This window comes from Bombina bombina, chromosome 5, assembly GCF_027579735.1.
Source record: "Bombina bombina isolate aBomBom1 chromosome 5, aBomBom1.pri, whole genome shotgun sequence".
Classification (NCBI taxonomy): Eukaryota; Metazoa; Chordata; class Amphibia; order Anura; family Bombinatoridae; genus Bombina; species Bombina bombina.
Genome location: NC_069503.1, coordinates 472,361,611 through 472,374,675, shown reverse-complemented (window position 1 = coordinate 472,374,675; position 13,065 = coordinate 472,361,611). Strand labels below are relative to the sequence as shown.

Sequence of the window (13,065 nt, the reverse complement as noted above, 5' to 3'; positions counted from 1 at the left end):
TATTTTACCTTCCATCAAATACCCAGACCAAGTGGGATTTATTAACGATTAGGGAAGCCCCAGACAATGTGTAACAGATGATTATAGTGCTAGACTATCTCCACCATCATAGAATTTCTTCTCTGGTCCTCTCTTTGGGCGCAGAGAAGGCATTTAATAGAGTGGATTGGATATATATGAAAACAGTACTAACAAAGTTAGGTTTTAAGGGACCATTTATGACAGCAATACAAGGACTATACTCCACACCCACAGCACATATTAGAGCAATAGGACATCAATCTAAAACCTTTAACATCCTGAATGGTACTAGACAGGGTTGGCCACTTTCACCCCTCCTTTTCGCAATATGCATTGAACCACTGGCTGCGACTATATGAAACTCCCCTGACATAACAGGAATGCAAATACGAAATATACATCATAAAATCACCCTATTTGCCGACAATGTATTATTAACGGTGACTAAGCCACTCATATCCCTCCCTAATCTATATAAGACTATAAAACAATTCTCTGATATATCGGGTTATAAAATAAATTTGGATAAATGCGAAGCCCTCGAAATAGATTTACCTAAACATACTGTCAAACTTATAGAAACAAATTTTGATTTTAAATGGGTTAAAAACAAAATAAAATATCTAGGAATTAAACTAACAACACATTCTACACAATTATACAAATCAAACTATATTCCCCTATACAAATCAATAAGGTCGCACTTAGCTAAATGGAAAAAAAATATCATTTTTCATGGTATGGTAGATTATCATCTATTAAGAGAATCCTATATCTCTTTAGAACCCTACCAATCAAAATAGACAGAACTGAACTACAGGCTCTTCAATCGGAGTTGCATAGATTTCTTAGAGACTTCAAACATGCAAGGATTCCTCAACAAATTCTAACCCGACATAGACAACTAGGGGGGGTCAGAGTTCCCAATCTTGCAGTTTATTATTCGGCAGCTAGATTAGCCCAAAACTCTTAACTCGGTCAGACACAGGACGATGTGATCTGGCCTAAACTAGAAGCTGACATAGGGGGGTATAGTTCACCAGAGGATATTTTGTGGGATAAAGAAAATTATAAGTCTAGTGATATCTACTGCAGCCCAATAACTATGATGACAATTAAACATATAGCACTGGTTAATAAATATGGAATCTTACTACCCACTAACTCTTTAATAAAACCCTTAAAATACCTACTATCAGGAGACTCTAGAAATCAGATAGACAAATGGGCACATAAAGATCTTTATCGAATTGCCGACTTTCTTGATAATAAGAAAATACTGACTTTTACTCAACTCCAGCAGAAACTAGACCCCATATGATTACCATGGTTTTTGTTCTTACAAATAGCATCAGCCATACACACATACATAAATACTTTACATGTACCACAGCCCAAAACTATCTTTGAGAAACTCTGTAGTGCTGTATACAGACAAAAGCAAGCCATTTTCCAATTATATCTTGAGCATGACATTTTAAGCAACTTTCTAATTTACTCTTATTTACTATTAATAAATTTACTTCATTTTCTTGGTATCTTTATTTGAAATGCAAGAATTTAAGTTTAGATGCCGGCCCATTTTTGGTGAACAACCTGGGTTGTCCTTGCTGATTGGTGGATAAATTCATCCACCAATAAAAAAGTGCTATCCAGAGTTCTGAACCCAAAAAAAAAGCTTAGATGCCTTCTTTTTCAAATAAAGATAGCAAGAGAACGAAGAAAAAATGATAATAGGAGTGAATTAGAAAGTTGATTAAAATTGCATGCTCTATCTGAATCACAAAAGAAAATTTTTGGGTTCAGTGTCCCTTTAATAAGAATTGTATATACAGTAACCTATATAACTATAGCTAAACATTGGAAAATAGGAGTACCAGAATGGTCAGAAGTGTTGGGGAGGATTAAGAACATATTTCAAATGTATGAGTCAGCGGCACATATTCAAGATTTAGTGTAGTCCTTCAGTAAAGTATAAAGACATAATTGGACATATAGAAAGGATTGTGTACCTTTGATAGAGGGATAGGGAGCCTCACTTAACTACAGACAGGTAATATATTTGAGAATACTTAGTGGATACTTAATAACCATATATTCATTCAGAGATGCTAAAAAATAAATAATTAGATGAAGGCGTACAGTGCATTAGTTTATTTGTTATATTTGTTTTGTTTATTGACTTTTTATGTTATAATAAGATTTAATTATTTTGAAAATTAGAACACTTGGGGTAGGTATAAGTACTTTATTCAGAGATTTAGAAAACATAGTATATTGCAGCTATGACCAAGTCAAGTAATGAGATGCAAGGGAAAAAAAGGACATTCCGATTTATAGAACTGCTAACCAATGAAAGAGATTGGAACCTTACTGGACTCAGATCTGCCTCTCAGTTTTTTATGGTTCACTATGGACATTCTGGTAACCATATTGATGTTATGAGACTAGACCTTGATACAAACGCAGTATTTCTATTGTTATATATTATGTCATTTGACAAGTGTTCAATAAAAATCTATTTCAATTAAAGGGACATTAAACACTAAATACATTTGATAAGCATAGCATTGAGGTTATTCCCCGCCTCCTTCTAGAGCTGCCATGTGCAGCAACTCTTCTTCAGATACCAGCAGTGTAAACTAAGTTCCAAAATGGAATCTACTTTCCCTTTAAGGATAATTTATATAGAAAACAAATCTTTTGTGCTCAAACAGCTAGACACTATCACACTGGAGGTATATTGACGAACTATGAAAAGTGATGCGTTAAAAATATAAAGAATATAGAAATTTATATAATAAATATATAAAAATATAAAAATATAAAAACTCTCTTCACTTTGAAGCAATAATGAAAAACTCTCTTCACTTTATAAAAAACAAGAGATTTTACTTAAACAATAGAATAAATTACAAATACATATTAAAAATTAAAAACCAGCGGTGGTGTAGGATTATACCAATTCTAAAACTTGTAGAATATCTTTGTACAATACAATGATTAGAAATATAGTATATAAAGTGCAATTTCAAACGAAGTGCATCTTTAAAGGAACACTGTACCCAATTTTTTTCTTTTGTGATTCAGATAGAGCATGACATTTTAAGCAACTTTCTAATTTATTCCTATTATCAAATTTTCTTCATTCTCTTGGTATCTTTATTTGAAATGCACAAATGTAAGTTTAGATGCCGGCCCATTTTTGGTGAACAACCTGGGTTGTCCTTGCTGATTGGTGGATAAATTCATCCACCAATAAAAAAGTACTGTCCAGAGTACTGAAACCAAAAAAAGCTTAGATGCCTTCTTTTTCAAATAAAGATAGCAAGAGAATGAAGAAAAATTGATAATAGGAGCAAATTAGAAAGTTGCTTAAAATTGCATGCTCTTTCTGAATTACAAAAGAAAAAATTTGGGTTCAGTGTCCCTTTAAGCAAGGTGCAACTAAATAAAGGGCATCTAATGAATGTGCAAGTAAAACAAAACGTATCTCCACTGCCTGATTCTAAACAAACAACCTATGCGTATATAAGAGCAGATAATAAACACTCCCTTTTGGATAGAACAGTAAAAGTCTCTAAAAGTGTCTCTTCAAAGTCCCCGTTATATATCTTTTCAGATGAATGTCATAAAACTCGGGTTATAGTCAAGAAGAACCTGGCTGCACTGCTGACAAAAAAGCCACTTATGAAGAAACACCAATAAAAGAAGCAAAGGACCACACTAGAAGTATCTTGATAAAGGCTGAGGCTGAAACGCGTAGATGGTACTCAAAGGTCCGAAATTCTAACAAACAGAGCGCTCTGTTGTTTGCTTGACGAATCTAAGCACCACCATTTGCTGTAATGAGATCACGTGACTAAGTGACATCAAGAACCCGGAAGGAGTCGACGAGAGACACGAGGAGAACGCTAACTTGAGTCACTGCTCCGGAGAAGACAGCTCTCACTAAATACCTAGATCACACAGGAAGGTGGGTAAGTGGTCTGTCAAATACAGGTTTATACCACTACACAACAAACACCCAAAGAGGAACTAGAGGTAAGTGATCTGTGAAGAATGGAGGTGTATACTTGAAGATACTCCTATATCGGATTGTACTGCGTTTTTTTTTGTCATATTTTGATCAGACTGGAGTCTGTTAACTTGGAACATTACCAAATTTGGAGTTTTAAGACATTCATCTGAAAAGATATATAACAGAGCCTTTACAGAGACACTTTAAGAGACTTTTACTGTTCTCTCCAAAAGGGAGTGTTTATTATCTGCTCTTATATACACATAGCTTGTTTGTTTAGAATCAGGCAGTGGAGATACGTTTTGTTTTACTTGCGCATTCATTAGATGCCCTTTATTTAGTTGCACCTTGCTTAAAGAGGCAATTCATTTGAAAATGCATTTTATATACTATATTGCTAATCATTATTATTATTCTTTATTTATAAAGCGCCAACAGATTCTGCAGCGCTGTCCATGGGCAACAAAGGTAAAAGGACAGTACAATATGAGACACCAGACAAAATTTAACAAACAAATACAGAGGGAATTGGGAGCCCTGTTCCCGTGGGAACTTACAAGCTAAATGGGTAGGAGGGTGAGAAACAGGAGGTGGAGACTGCAAAGGTGGGAATGATGTTAGTGTGGAGTTAGATGAGGGCAACTATTAGTAAGGGGAATTCATTAGTTGCTGATTTGGTGATAGGCTTCCCTGAACAAGAAGGTCTTTAGGGAGCGTTTAAAGGAGGAGAGGTTGGGGGAAAGTCTGACAGCTCGAGGAAGAGCATTCCAGAGGGTTGGTGCTGCACGAGAGAAGTCCTGTAGTCTAGCATGAGAGGAGGTGATGGTAGAAGAGGCAAGGAGTAGATCGTTGTTGGATCTTAGGGGACAGGCTGGATTATATTTGTTGATGAGTAAGGACAGGTATGGGGGGCTGCATTTGTAAGGGCTTTGTAGGTCAGAGTGAGAATTTTGAATTTAATTATGCTGTGAATGGGGAGCCAGTGAAGGGACTTTCAGAGGGGTGCAGTGGATACAGAGCGTCGGGAGAGGTGGATTAGCCTAGCAGAGGCATTTAGGGTGGATTGAAGGGGGGAGAGGCGGGAGAGAGGAAAGCCAGTTAGTAGGTTGTTACAGTAGTCAAGCCAGGAAATTACTAGGGAATGAATTAGCTGTTTAGTAGTTTCAGCACTCAGAAAAGGACAAATTTTGGAGATATTGCGTAGGTGGTTGCGACAGGATGAAGAAAGCGATTGGATGTGGGGTATGAAGGACAGATTGGAGTCGAGTGTAACTCCTAGGCAGCGGACTTGGGGTGATGGGGAGATAGTGGTGTCATTGACAGTGATAGTAAAGTTAGAAACAATAATCATTGTATTGTACAAAGATATTCTACAAGTTTTAAAATTGGTATAATCCTACACCACCGGTGGTTTTTAATTTTTAATATGTATTTGTAATTGACTCTATTGTTTAAGTAAAATATCTTGTTTTTTAGTGAAGAGAGTTTTTCATTATTGCTTCAAAGTGAAGAGAGTTTTTATATTTTATATATTTATTATATAAATTTCTATATTCTTTATATTTTTAACGCATCACTTTTCATAGTTTGTCAGTATACCTCCAGTGTGATAGTGTCTAGCTGTTTACGCGCAAAAGATTTGTTTTCTCTGATTATACCTTTATTTTGAGTAGAACTGCAGAGAGCAACTCCATTTGTCTTTTTTTGCCCGACACTATCATCCTTTAACACCTACCCATAATTTACTTATACAAGGATTATTTCTAAACATGTACTGAAATGAGTATTTTATTTAAATGTCTTACGTGTATCCATTAGCAGCAAGCAGATCAGCGAAGAGTCTAGTATTAGGAAGTTCCCATCCATAGATATCCTGAACCACAATTACAGCTTTGTCTGTGCTCGTCTGGGGTTTGGAGACATACGCCTTTATGTGATCTATTTGTATCTCCTGCCCAAGTCCCTTATAATCAAACTCATCTCCAAGGTCGCAAGGACAAGGTCTTGCTTCATTTGCCATTGGGAAACTAAAACGGAAAGAAAATTGAAGGGAAAAACAATATGTAATACAGGCTATTAAAGTGATCGTAAACTTTCTCCTTTGTATAAACCGGTACGGAAAGTTAGCGCAATATTATTGATGGAGTTTAATTCATCAGTTGTAATGAAGATACACTTTGGGCAAAGTTTATCAAAGAAAATTCTCTCATTTGTCGTAAAAAAAAACCCTCACAAATTATATCACCATATTTATGAAAGGTTATGCACCAATAAAGTTGCATCTTTTCATATGTGCGAACGGATTGACTCATGACCATTCGCAAGTCTTTAATATATGCGAATAAGTTGTCTGGAAATGCTATTGGTATTTTAAAATGCCTGTAAATATTCACAGTTCTCATATATTTGTGAAAAGTGGTGCATTTAATAATAACTGTTTTTAATCTCACCAATTTGTAGGTTGCGAGGTAGTGAAAAATAAAGAGCGATATTACTGTTGGTCTGGAGGGAAAATTAATAAATGTATTTTTTTTTTCGCCAATGGCTGTATCTAGGGTTAGAAATTGCCCACAACAAGGCGCAGAACCTTAAGAATAATAATTAATTAAATAAATAACAAAACGGTATATACAGATTTATAAAAAAGTATAATAATTTATTTTGCAGTTGAAATAAATGTAATAAAAAGAACAAAAATAAGCTCAAAAAAGTAGGCAATCTTCCTCGATGAAAGAGCGCCAAAGAAGGGGCAAAATAAAAATAACTTTAATGTATAAGAAATAACATTCTTACAAACAATCACTTGATTAATTTATTCTGTTATAATAGGACAAAAACAATAAAACCATTTACCGGTGGCTAAAGTTAAGTTTGATAAATAAAGTGAAAATTATATTTTCGCAAGAAAACTAGATCAGCCATTCGCTTAATATCACAAAAAAAAATTGCCCCAAAAAGTCTCTACTTTTTTGATAATTACTGGCGACATTTTTGACTTCACACATTACAATTATTGCGCAAATAATCGCAATTTTTTAGACACATTTTTTCGGGGCTTGATAAGTTTTGCCCTTTAACTTAGCACTTAGCGCTAAAAATCAAATAACCTGCACTCTGGCCGTGCACTTCAAAAGTTTTTTTGTGAGCTAACAGTGGGAACTGTTCTCCAATCAGTGATCTTAAAAAAAAAAAGGTGAGTGCCATATGGCTAGAGCGCTGATTGGAGAACAAGTGAAACCATTAGTTAACAAAGAAAAAATTACTTTTGAAGTGAGCAGGGTATTTGAATTTAATCACTAAAAAAGTAAGTTAAAGCACATCTTCAGTACAACTTGCATTTGTGCTTAAAGGGACAGTCTAGTCAAAATTTATGATTCAGACAGGGCATGCAATTTTAAACAACTTTCCAATTTACTTTTATCATCAAATTTGCTTTGTTCCCTTGGTGGTATTTTTGAAAAGCTAAGCCTAGCTAGGCTCAAACTGATTTCTAAACCATTGAAAACCGCCTCTTAGCTCAGAGCATTTTGAAAGTTTTTCACAGTTAGACAGTACTAGTTCATGTGTGTCATATAGCTAACATTGTGCTCACTCCCGTGGAGATATTTAGGAGTCTGCACTGATTGGCTAAACTGCATATCTGTCAAAAGCACTGAGATAAGGGGGCAGTCAGCAAAGGCTTAGATACAAGGTAATCACAGAGGTAAAACATATATTAATATAACTGTGCTGGTTATGCAAAACTAGGGAATGGGTAATAAAGGGATTATCTATTTTTTTAAACAATAAAAATTCTGGTGAAGACTGTCCCTTTAAGCCCTACAAACATCTTAAACATATAGTTAAAGTCAGCTCTTAAAGGGACAGTCTACTCCAGAATTGTTATTGTTTAAAAAAAGATAGAAACTCCTTTTTTTCCCTCAGTTTATCATAACCAACACTGTTGTATGAATACATGTTTTACCTCTGTAATTACCTTCTATCTAATCCTCTGCAGACTGCCTACTTATTTCAGTTCTTTTATCAGACTTGCACTTTAGCCAATCACTGCTAACTCATAAATAACTCCACAGGAGTGAGCACAGTGTTATCTATATGGCACACATAAACTAGCGCTGTTGAACTGTGAAAAACTGTCAAAATGCACTGTGATAAGAGGAAGCCTTCAAGGGCTTAGAAATTAGCATATGAACCTTCCTAGGTTTACCTTTACACAAATGTTACCATGAGAACAAAGCAAATTTGATGATAAAAGTAAATTGGAAAGTTGTTTAAAATTGCATGAATCATGAAAGTTTAATTTTGACTACAGTGTCGTTTAAGGAGCAATGCACTAAAGGGGGCTAGCCGAGCACATCTAATGAGCCAATGGCAAGAGGTACAGTATATGTGTAGCCACCAATCATCAGCTAGCTTCCAGTGGTACATTGCTGCTCCTTAGTCTACCTAGAAATGCCTTTCAACAAAGAATACCAAAAGAGTTTCATGCTATTTTAAGATATATTTTGCTTAATGCACTTATCAGGGCAGTTCCTAGAGAATCTTAAATCCCCACCACCACCAAAAAAATTAAAATTTTAAAGTGCAACCTTCAATGTCTTGCTTTCATTAGTTTTTAAATGAAGCACCCATAGGTGCACCTACAGACATAACACAAACTCCCATAGATATCGACATGCGTACAAGCACAGAGGAACCCATAGACATGCACACAGCCACCCATATACAGCCACATGCACACACACAGCCACCCATAGACATCCATATGCACACACAAACAGCCACCCATAAAATCCATATGTACACACACACAAGTACACAGCTTCCTTCTTCAGAATACTTTCACTCTGGGATTTGACGTTGACACCAGTTTAACAATGCAGAAAACAGTGCACTCTCTCACTGAGCTTTATAAATTTCCTTTTAATATAGACACCAGTTAAACAATTTAGGACCCAAAGAAAGTTTACAGAGTATTATATGTACAGAACTCCCCAAATAAAACCCCAAAGTACTTAATATGTCCCCTAAATAAACCTAATATTTAAAGGACCATTAAACTCAACGTTTTAACAATGTATAATGTTTCATTATAGAAATATAACACTATTGCAGCTTACATTCATTATTCATTTTGTTGCCTTTTGTTGTAAAACACATCTGAATATTGTGCTTGGTCCACTTTCTCCCAGGTAGGCTTGGGTTAATATTGTTATCTAATTTTCAGTGATTTTTTTTTGTTTATTCCCACCCCTTCCCAGTTTGTCTTTCTTCTTTTAAGATGGATTATAAGTTATTTATTAACAATCGGCTAGATTATGAGTTTTGCGCTATACCGGGTGCATAAAGAACGCAATAAAATGAGCTGTATCGCACTTTCCATAGCGCTGCCATTACGAGTTACTGAAAAACCTCCTTGTGCTGTGCGTTATGGTGCGTTAAGCTCCATACCACACAAAAGCCAAGGGCTGAGTTTACGTGCTCGTGCACGGTTTCCCCCATAGACATCAATGGGGAGAGAGTGTTGGAAAAAAAACTAACACCTGCGATCGCGGAATGGCAAATCGCCATTACTCAACCCAATTGATGACTATGGGGAAAAGAAAGTTAAGTTTAAACCTAACACCCTAACATAAATCCCTAGTCTAAACACCCCTAATCCGCCACCCCCTGACATGGTTGACACTAAATAAAGTGATTAACCCCTAAACTGCCGTCCCCCACATCGCTAACACCTAAATAAACCTATTAAACCCTAAACCGCCGCGCCCCACATTGTTACTACTCTATTCAAACTATTAACCCTTAAACCGCCAACCCCCGACATCGCCGACACCTAAATAAAGTTTATAACCCCTAATCCGCCGCTCGCCGACACTAAATAAACCTATTAACCCTTAAAACACCAGCCCCCCACATCGCAAAACACTAAATTAAACTATTAACCCCTAAACCTAACACCTCCTAACTTTAAATTAAAAGTTACAATATAAGTATCTTTAAATAAATAAAAACTTACCTGTAAAATAAAAAAAACTAACATTAAACTATAAATTAACCTAACATTACTATTCTAATAAAATAAAAAAAACTACGAATTAAAAAACCTAAATTACAAATTTAAATAAACCTAATACTACGAAAAAAATCAAAAAATCTAACATTACAAAAAATAATAAACACTAAAAATACGAAAAATAAAAAACTCTAAGATTACAAAAAATAATAAACAAATTATCAAAAATAAAAACAATTACACCTAATCTACCAAACTACCAATAGCCCTTTAAAAACCTTTTGTAGGGCATTGCCCTAAGTTAAACAGCACTTTTACATTAAAATATTACAAAGTCCCCCCTAAAAGTAAAAAAACCCCACCCAACCAACTCCCCAAAATAAAAAACCTAAGTCCAAAAAACTCTAAACTACCCATTGCCCCTAAAGGGGCATTTGTATGGGCATTGCCCTTAAAAGGGCATTCAGCTCTTTTACTGCCCTTTAAAGGGCATTCAGCTCTTTTACACTGCCCAAAGCCCTAATCTAAAAAAAAAACACCCCAAAAAATGAAAAACAAGAAAACTAACACTAACCCCAGAATATCTACTCATGGTTCCTGAAGTCCGGTCATCCATCCTCATCCAGCAGGCGAAGTCTTCATCCAGGCGGCGACATCTTCCTCCGTCACATGACCATTTTCTATCTTCATCTCGGTGTCGTGGAGCTGTGGAGGTGCAGAGCATCTGCAGCGCGGACATCCAGCATGGAGGATCCTCTTCATACAGTCACCGCCGTACACTGAAGCTTGAATGCAAGGTACCTGTTTAAATATGGGGTACCTTGCATTCCTATTGGCTGACATTTTCAAATCAGCCAATAGGATGAGAGCTACTGAAATCCTATTGGCTGATTTGAACAGGCGGTAACCATATGAAGAGGATCCTTTACGCTGGATGTCCGTGCTGCTGGTGACAATGCTCTGCGCCTCCACAGCTCCGCAACACCGGGATGAAGATAGATGATGGTCCCGCGATGAAAGAAGATTATGACGCCTGGGTGAAGACTTCTCGCCGCCTGGATGAGGATGGATGTCCGGATTTCAGGAACCGTGAGTAGATATTCTGGAGTTAGTGTTAGTTGTTTGTTTTTTCAATTTTTTGCGTGGGTTTTTTTTTTAGATTAGGGCTTTTTAGCAGTGTAAAAGAGCTGAATGCTCTTTTAAGGGCAATACCCATACAAAGGGGCAATGGGTAGCTTAGGATCTTTTTAGACTTAGGTTTTTATTTTGAGGGGTTGGTTCGGTGTGGGTTTTTTACTTTTAGGGGGGACTTTGTAATATTTTAATGTAAAAGAACTGTTTAACTTAGGACAATGCCCTACAAAAGGCCCTTTTAAGGGTTATTGGTAGTTGATTATTAGGTTGGGGGTGTTTTAATTTTGGGGGGCTTTTTATTTTTATAGTGCTATTAGATTAGGTGTAATTGTTTTTATTTTTGATCATTTTGTTTATTATTTTCTGTAATCTTAGAGTTTTTTATTTTTCGTAATTTTAGTGTTTATTATTTTTTGTAATGTTAGATTTTTTTTTCCCCCGTAGTATTAGGTTTATTTAAATTTTTAATTTAGCTTTTTTAATTGGCAGTTTTTAAAAAAAAAAAAAAATAGAATAGTAATGTTAGGTTAATTTATAGTTTAATGTTAGTTTTTTTTTATTTTACAGGTAAGTTTTTATTTATTTAAAGATACTTATATTGTAACTTTTAATTTAAAGTTAGGAGGTGTTAGGTTTAGGGGTTAATAGTTTAATTTAGTGTTTTGCAATGTGGGGGGCCAGCGGTTTAGGGGTTAATAGGTTTAGTTTATTAGTTATGATGTGTGGGCTGGCGGTTTAGGGGGTTAATAGGTTCATATAGTGTTGGCGATGTGAGGGACAGGCGCTTTAGAGGTTAATAGGTTTATTTTTAGTGTCTGCGATGTGGGTGGGTGGCAGATTAGGGGTTAATAGGTTTACTTCAGTATTTGTGATGCAGGAGGGTGGAGGTTTAGGTTTTAATAGGTAGTTTATGTGTGTTAGTGTAACCCAAGCATTTTAGCTAGACCACACAACATGTAATACGGCGCAATGGAAAATCCTGTACTCAAACGTAATTTTTTTAGTGCAGAATGGACATCGCGTTACAGGCTAAAATGCTTGGGGAATAGCTATCCAGCTGCAACTTGTAATATGCGTTACAGGCCATTCCACATGCAATGGCCAATTTTTCAGCGGTATATCCGTACCGCAAAACCCGTAATCTAGGTGAATCACAGTAAAAGCATTCTTTGCAATAACTGTGGGCATGCTAAATCGTTTAGGTATGAATATTATTGTGTATATATTCATATATATTTATATTTAGGTGTTAGATTGTAATTAGAAAGGAATATAGGTCTGTTTATTTAAAAAAGTAACTAAGGTGAATCAGTGGTAAGACACTTTAAGGGAAGAGGACAGGCTACCCCAATCTCTTTCTTTTACTGCACATGTGCAAACAGAGTTCATGCTATATAGGTTTATTAGCTTGTGATTGGTTAGCAAAGGTTCTTTTTTATGAGGGAAAGGAAATTCAGTGAAAAGAAAAAACATAAAACAATGTCCTTAGTTCATAAAATAAAGTTGTATTATGCATAGCAAAAATCTTCTCAAAATTATTCTTCATCATGCAGCTTACAAATTGTGTCCCTTTAATAAATGAGCACTTTAAACAATACAATAATGAAATAATATAAAAGTTGCTTTATGAGAAACTTCCGGTGGGCGGCTCTCCAAGATGGCTGCAGGTCTCTTCAGCTCTGAAGAAACATCATTTAAATTTCATTTTACTGCCATCATTTTCTGCCATCTGCCTATCCCTTGACAGTTAGGCTGTCCGGGACAAATAGAAGAAATCCAATCTCTTCTACACCGGAAGACATTTTACACAACTTTGTATAAAGTTGCCTTTGCCACTCACAAGGCAATGGATGCATAAAAAATTGCCATTAAA

The 13,065-nt window shown here is 35.7% G+C and overlaps 1 protein-coding gene across 1 annotated transcript in view; it reads right to left on the bottom strand.

Annotated features, from left to right (window-relative positions):
• LOC128659387 (carboxymethylenebutenolidase homolog) overlaps positions 1–13,065 on the bottom strand; it is a 67,819-nt gene that overhangs the window by 34,932 nt on the left and 19,822 nt on the right. The window contains exon 2 of the mRNA XM_053713040.1: positions 5,848–6,069. Within this exon, the coding sequence (XP_053569015.1) occupies positions 5,848–6,062 (215 nt within the window). The 5' untranslated portion in view covers positions 6,063–6,069. The remainder of the gene's footprint in view (positions 1–5,847; positions 6,070–13,065) is intronic.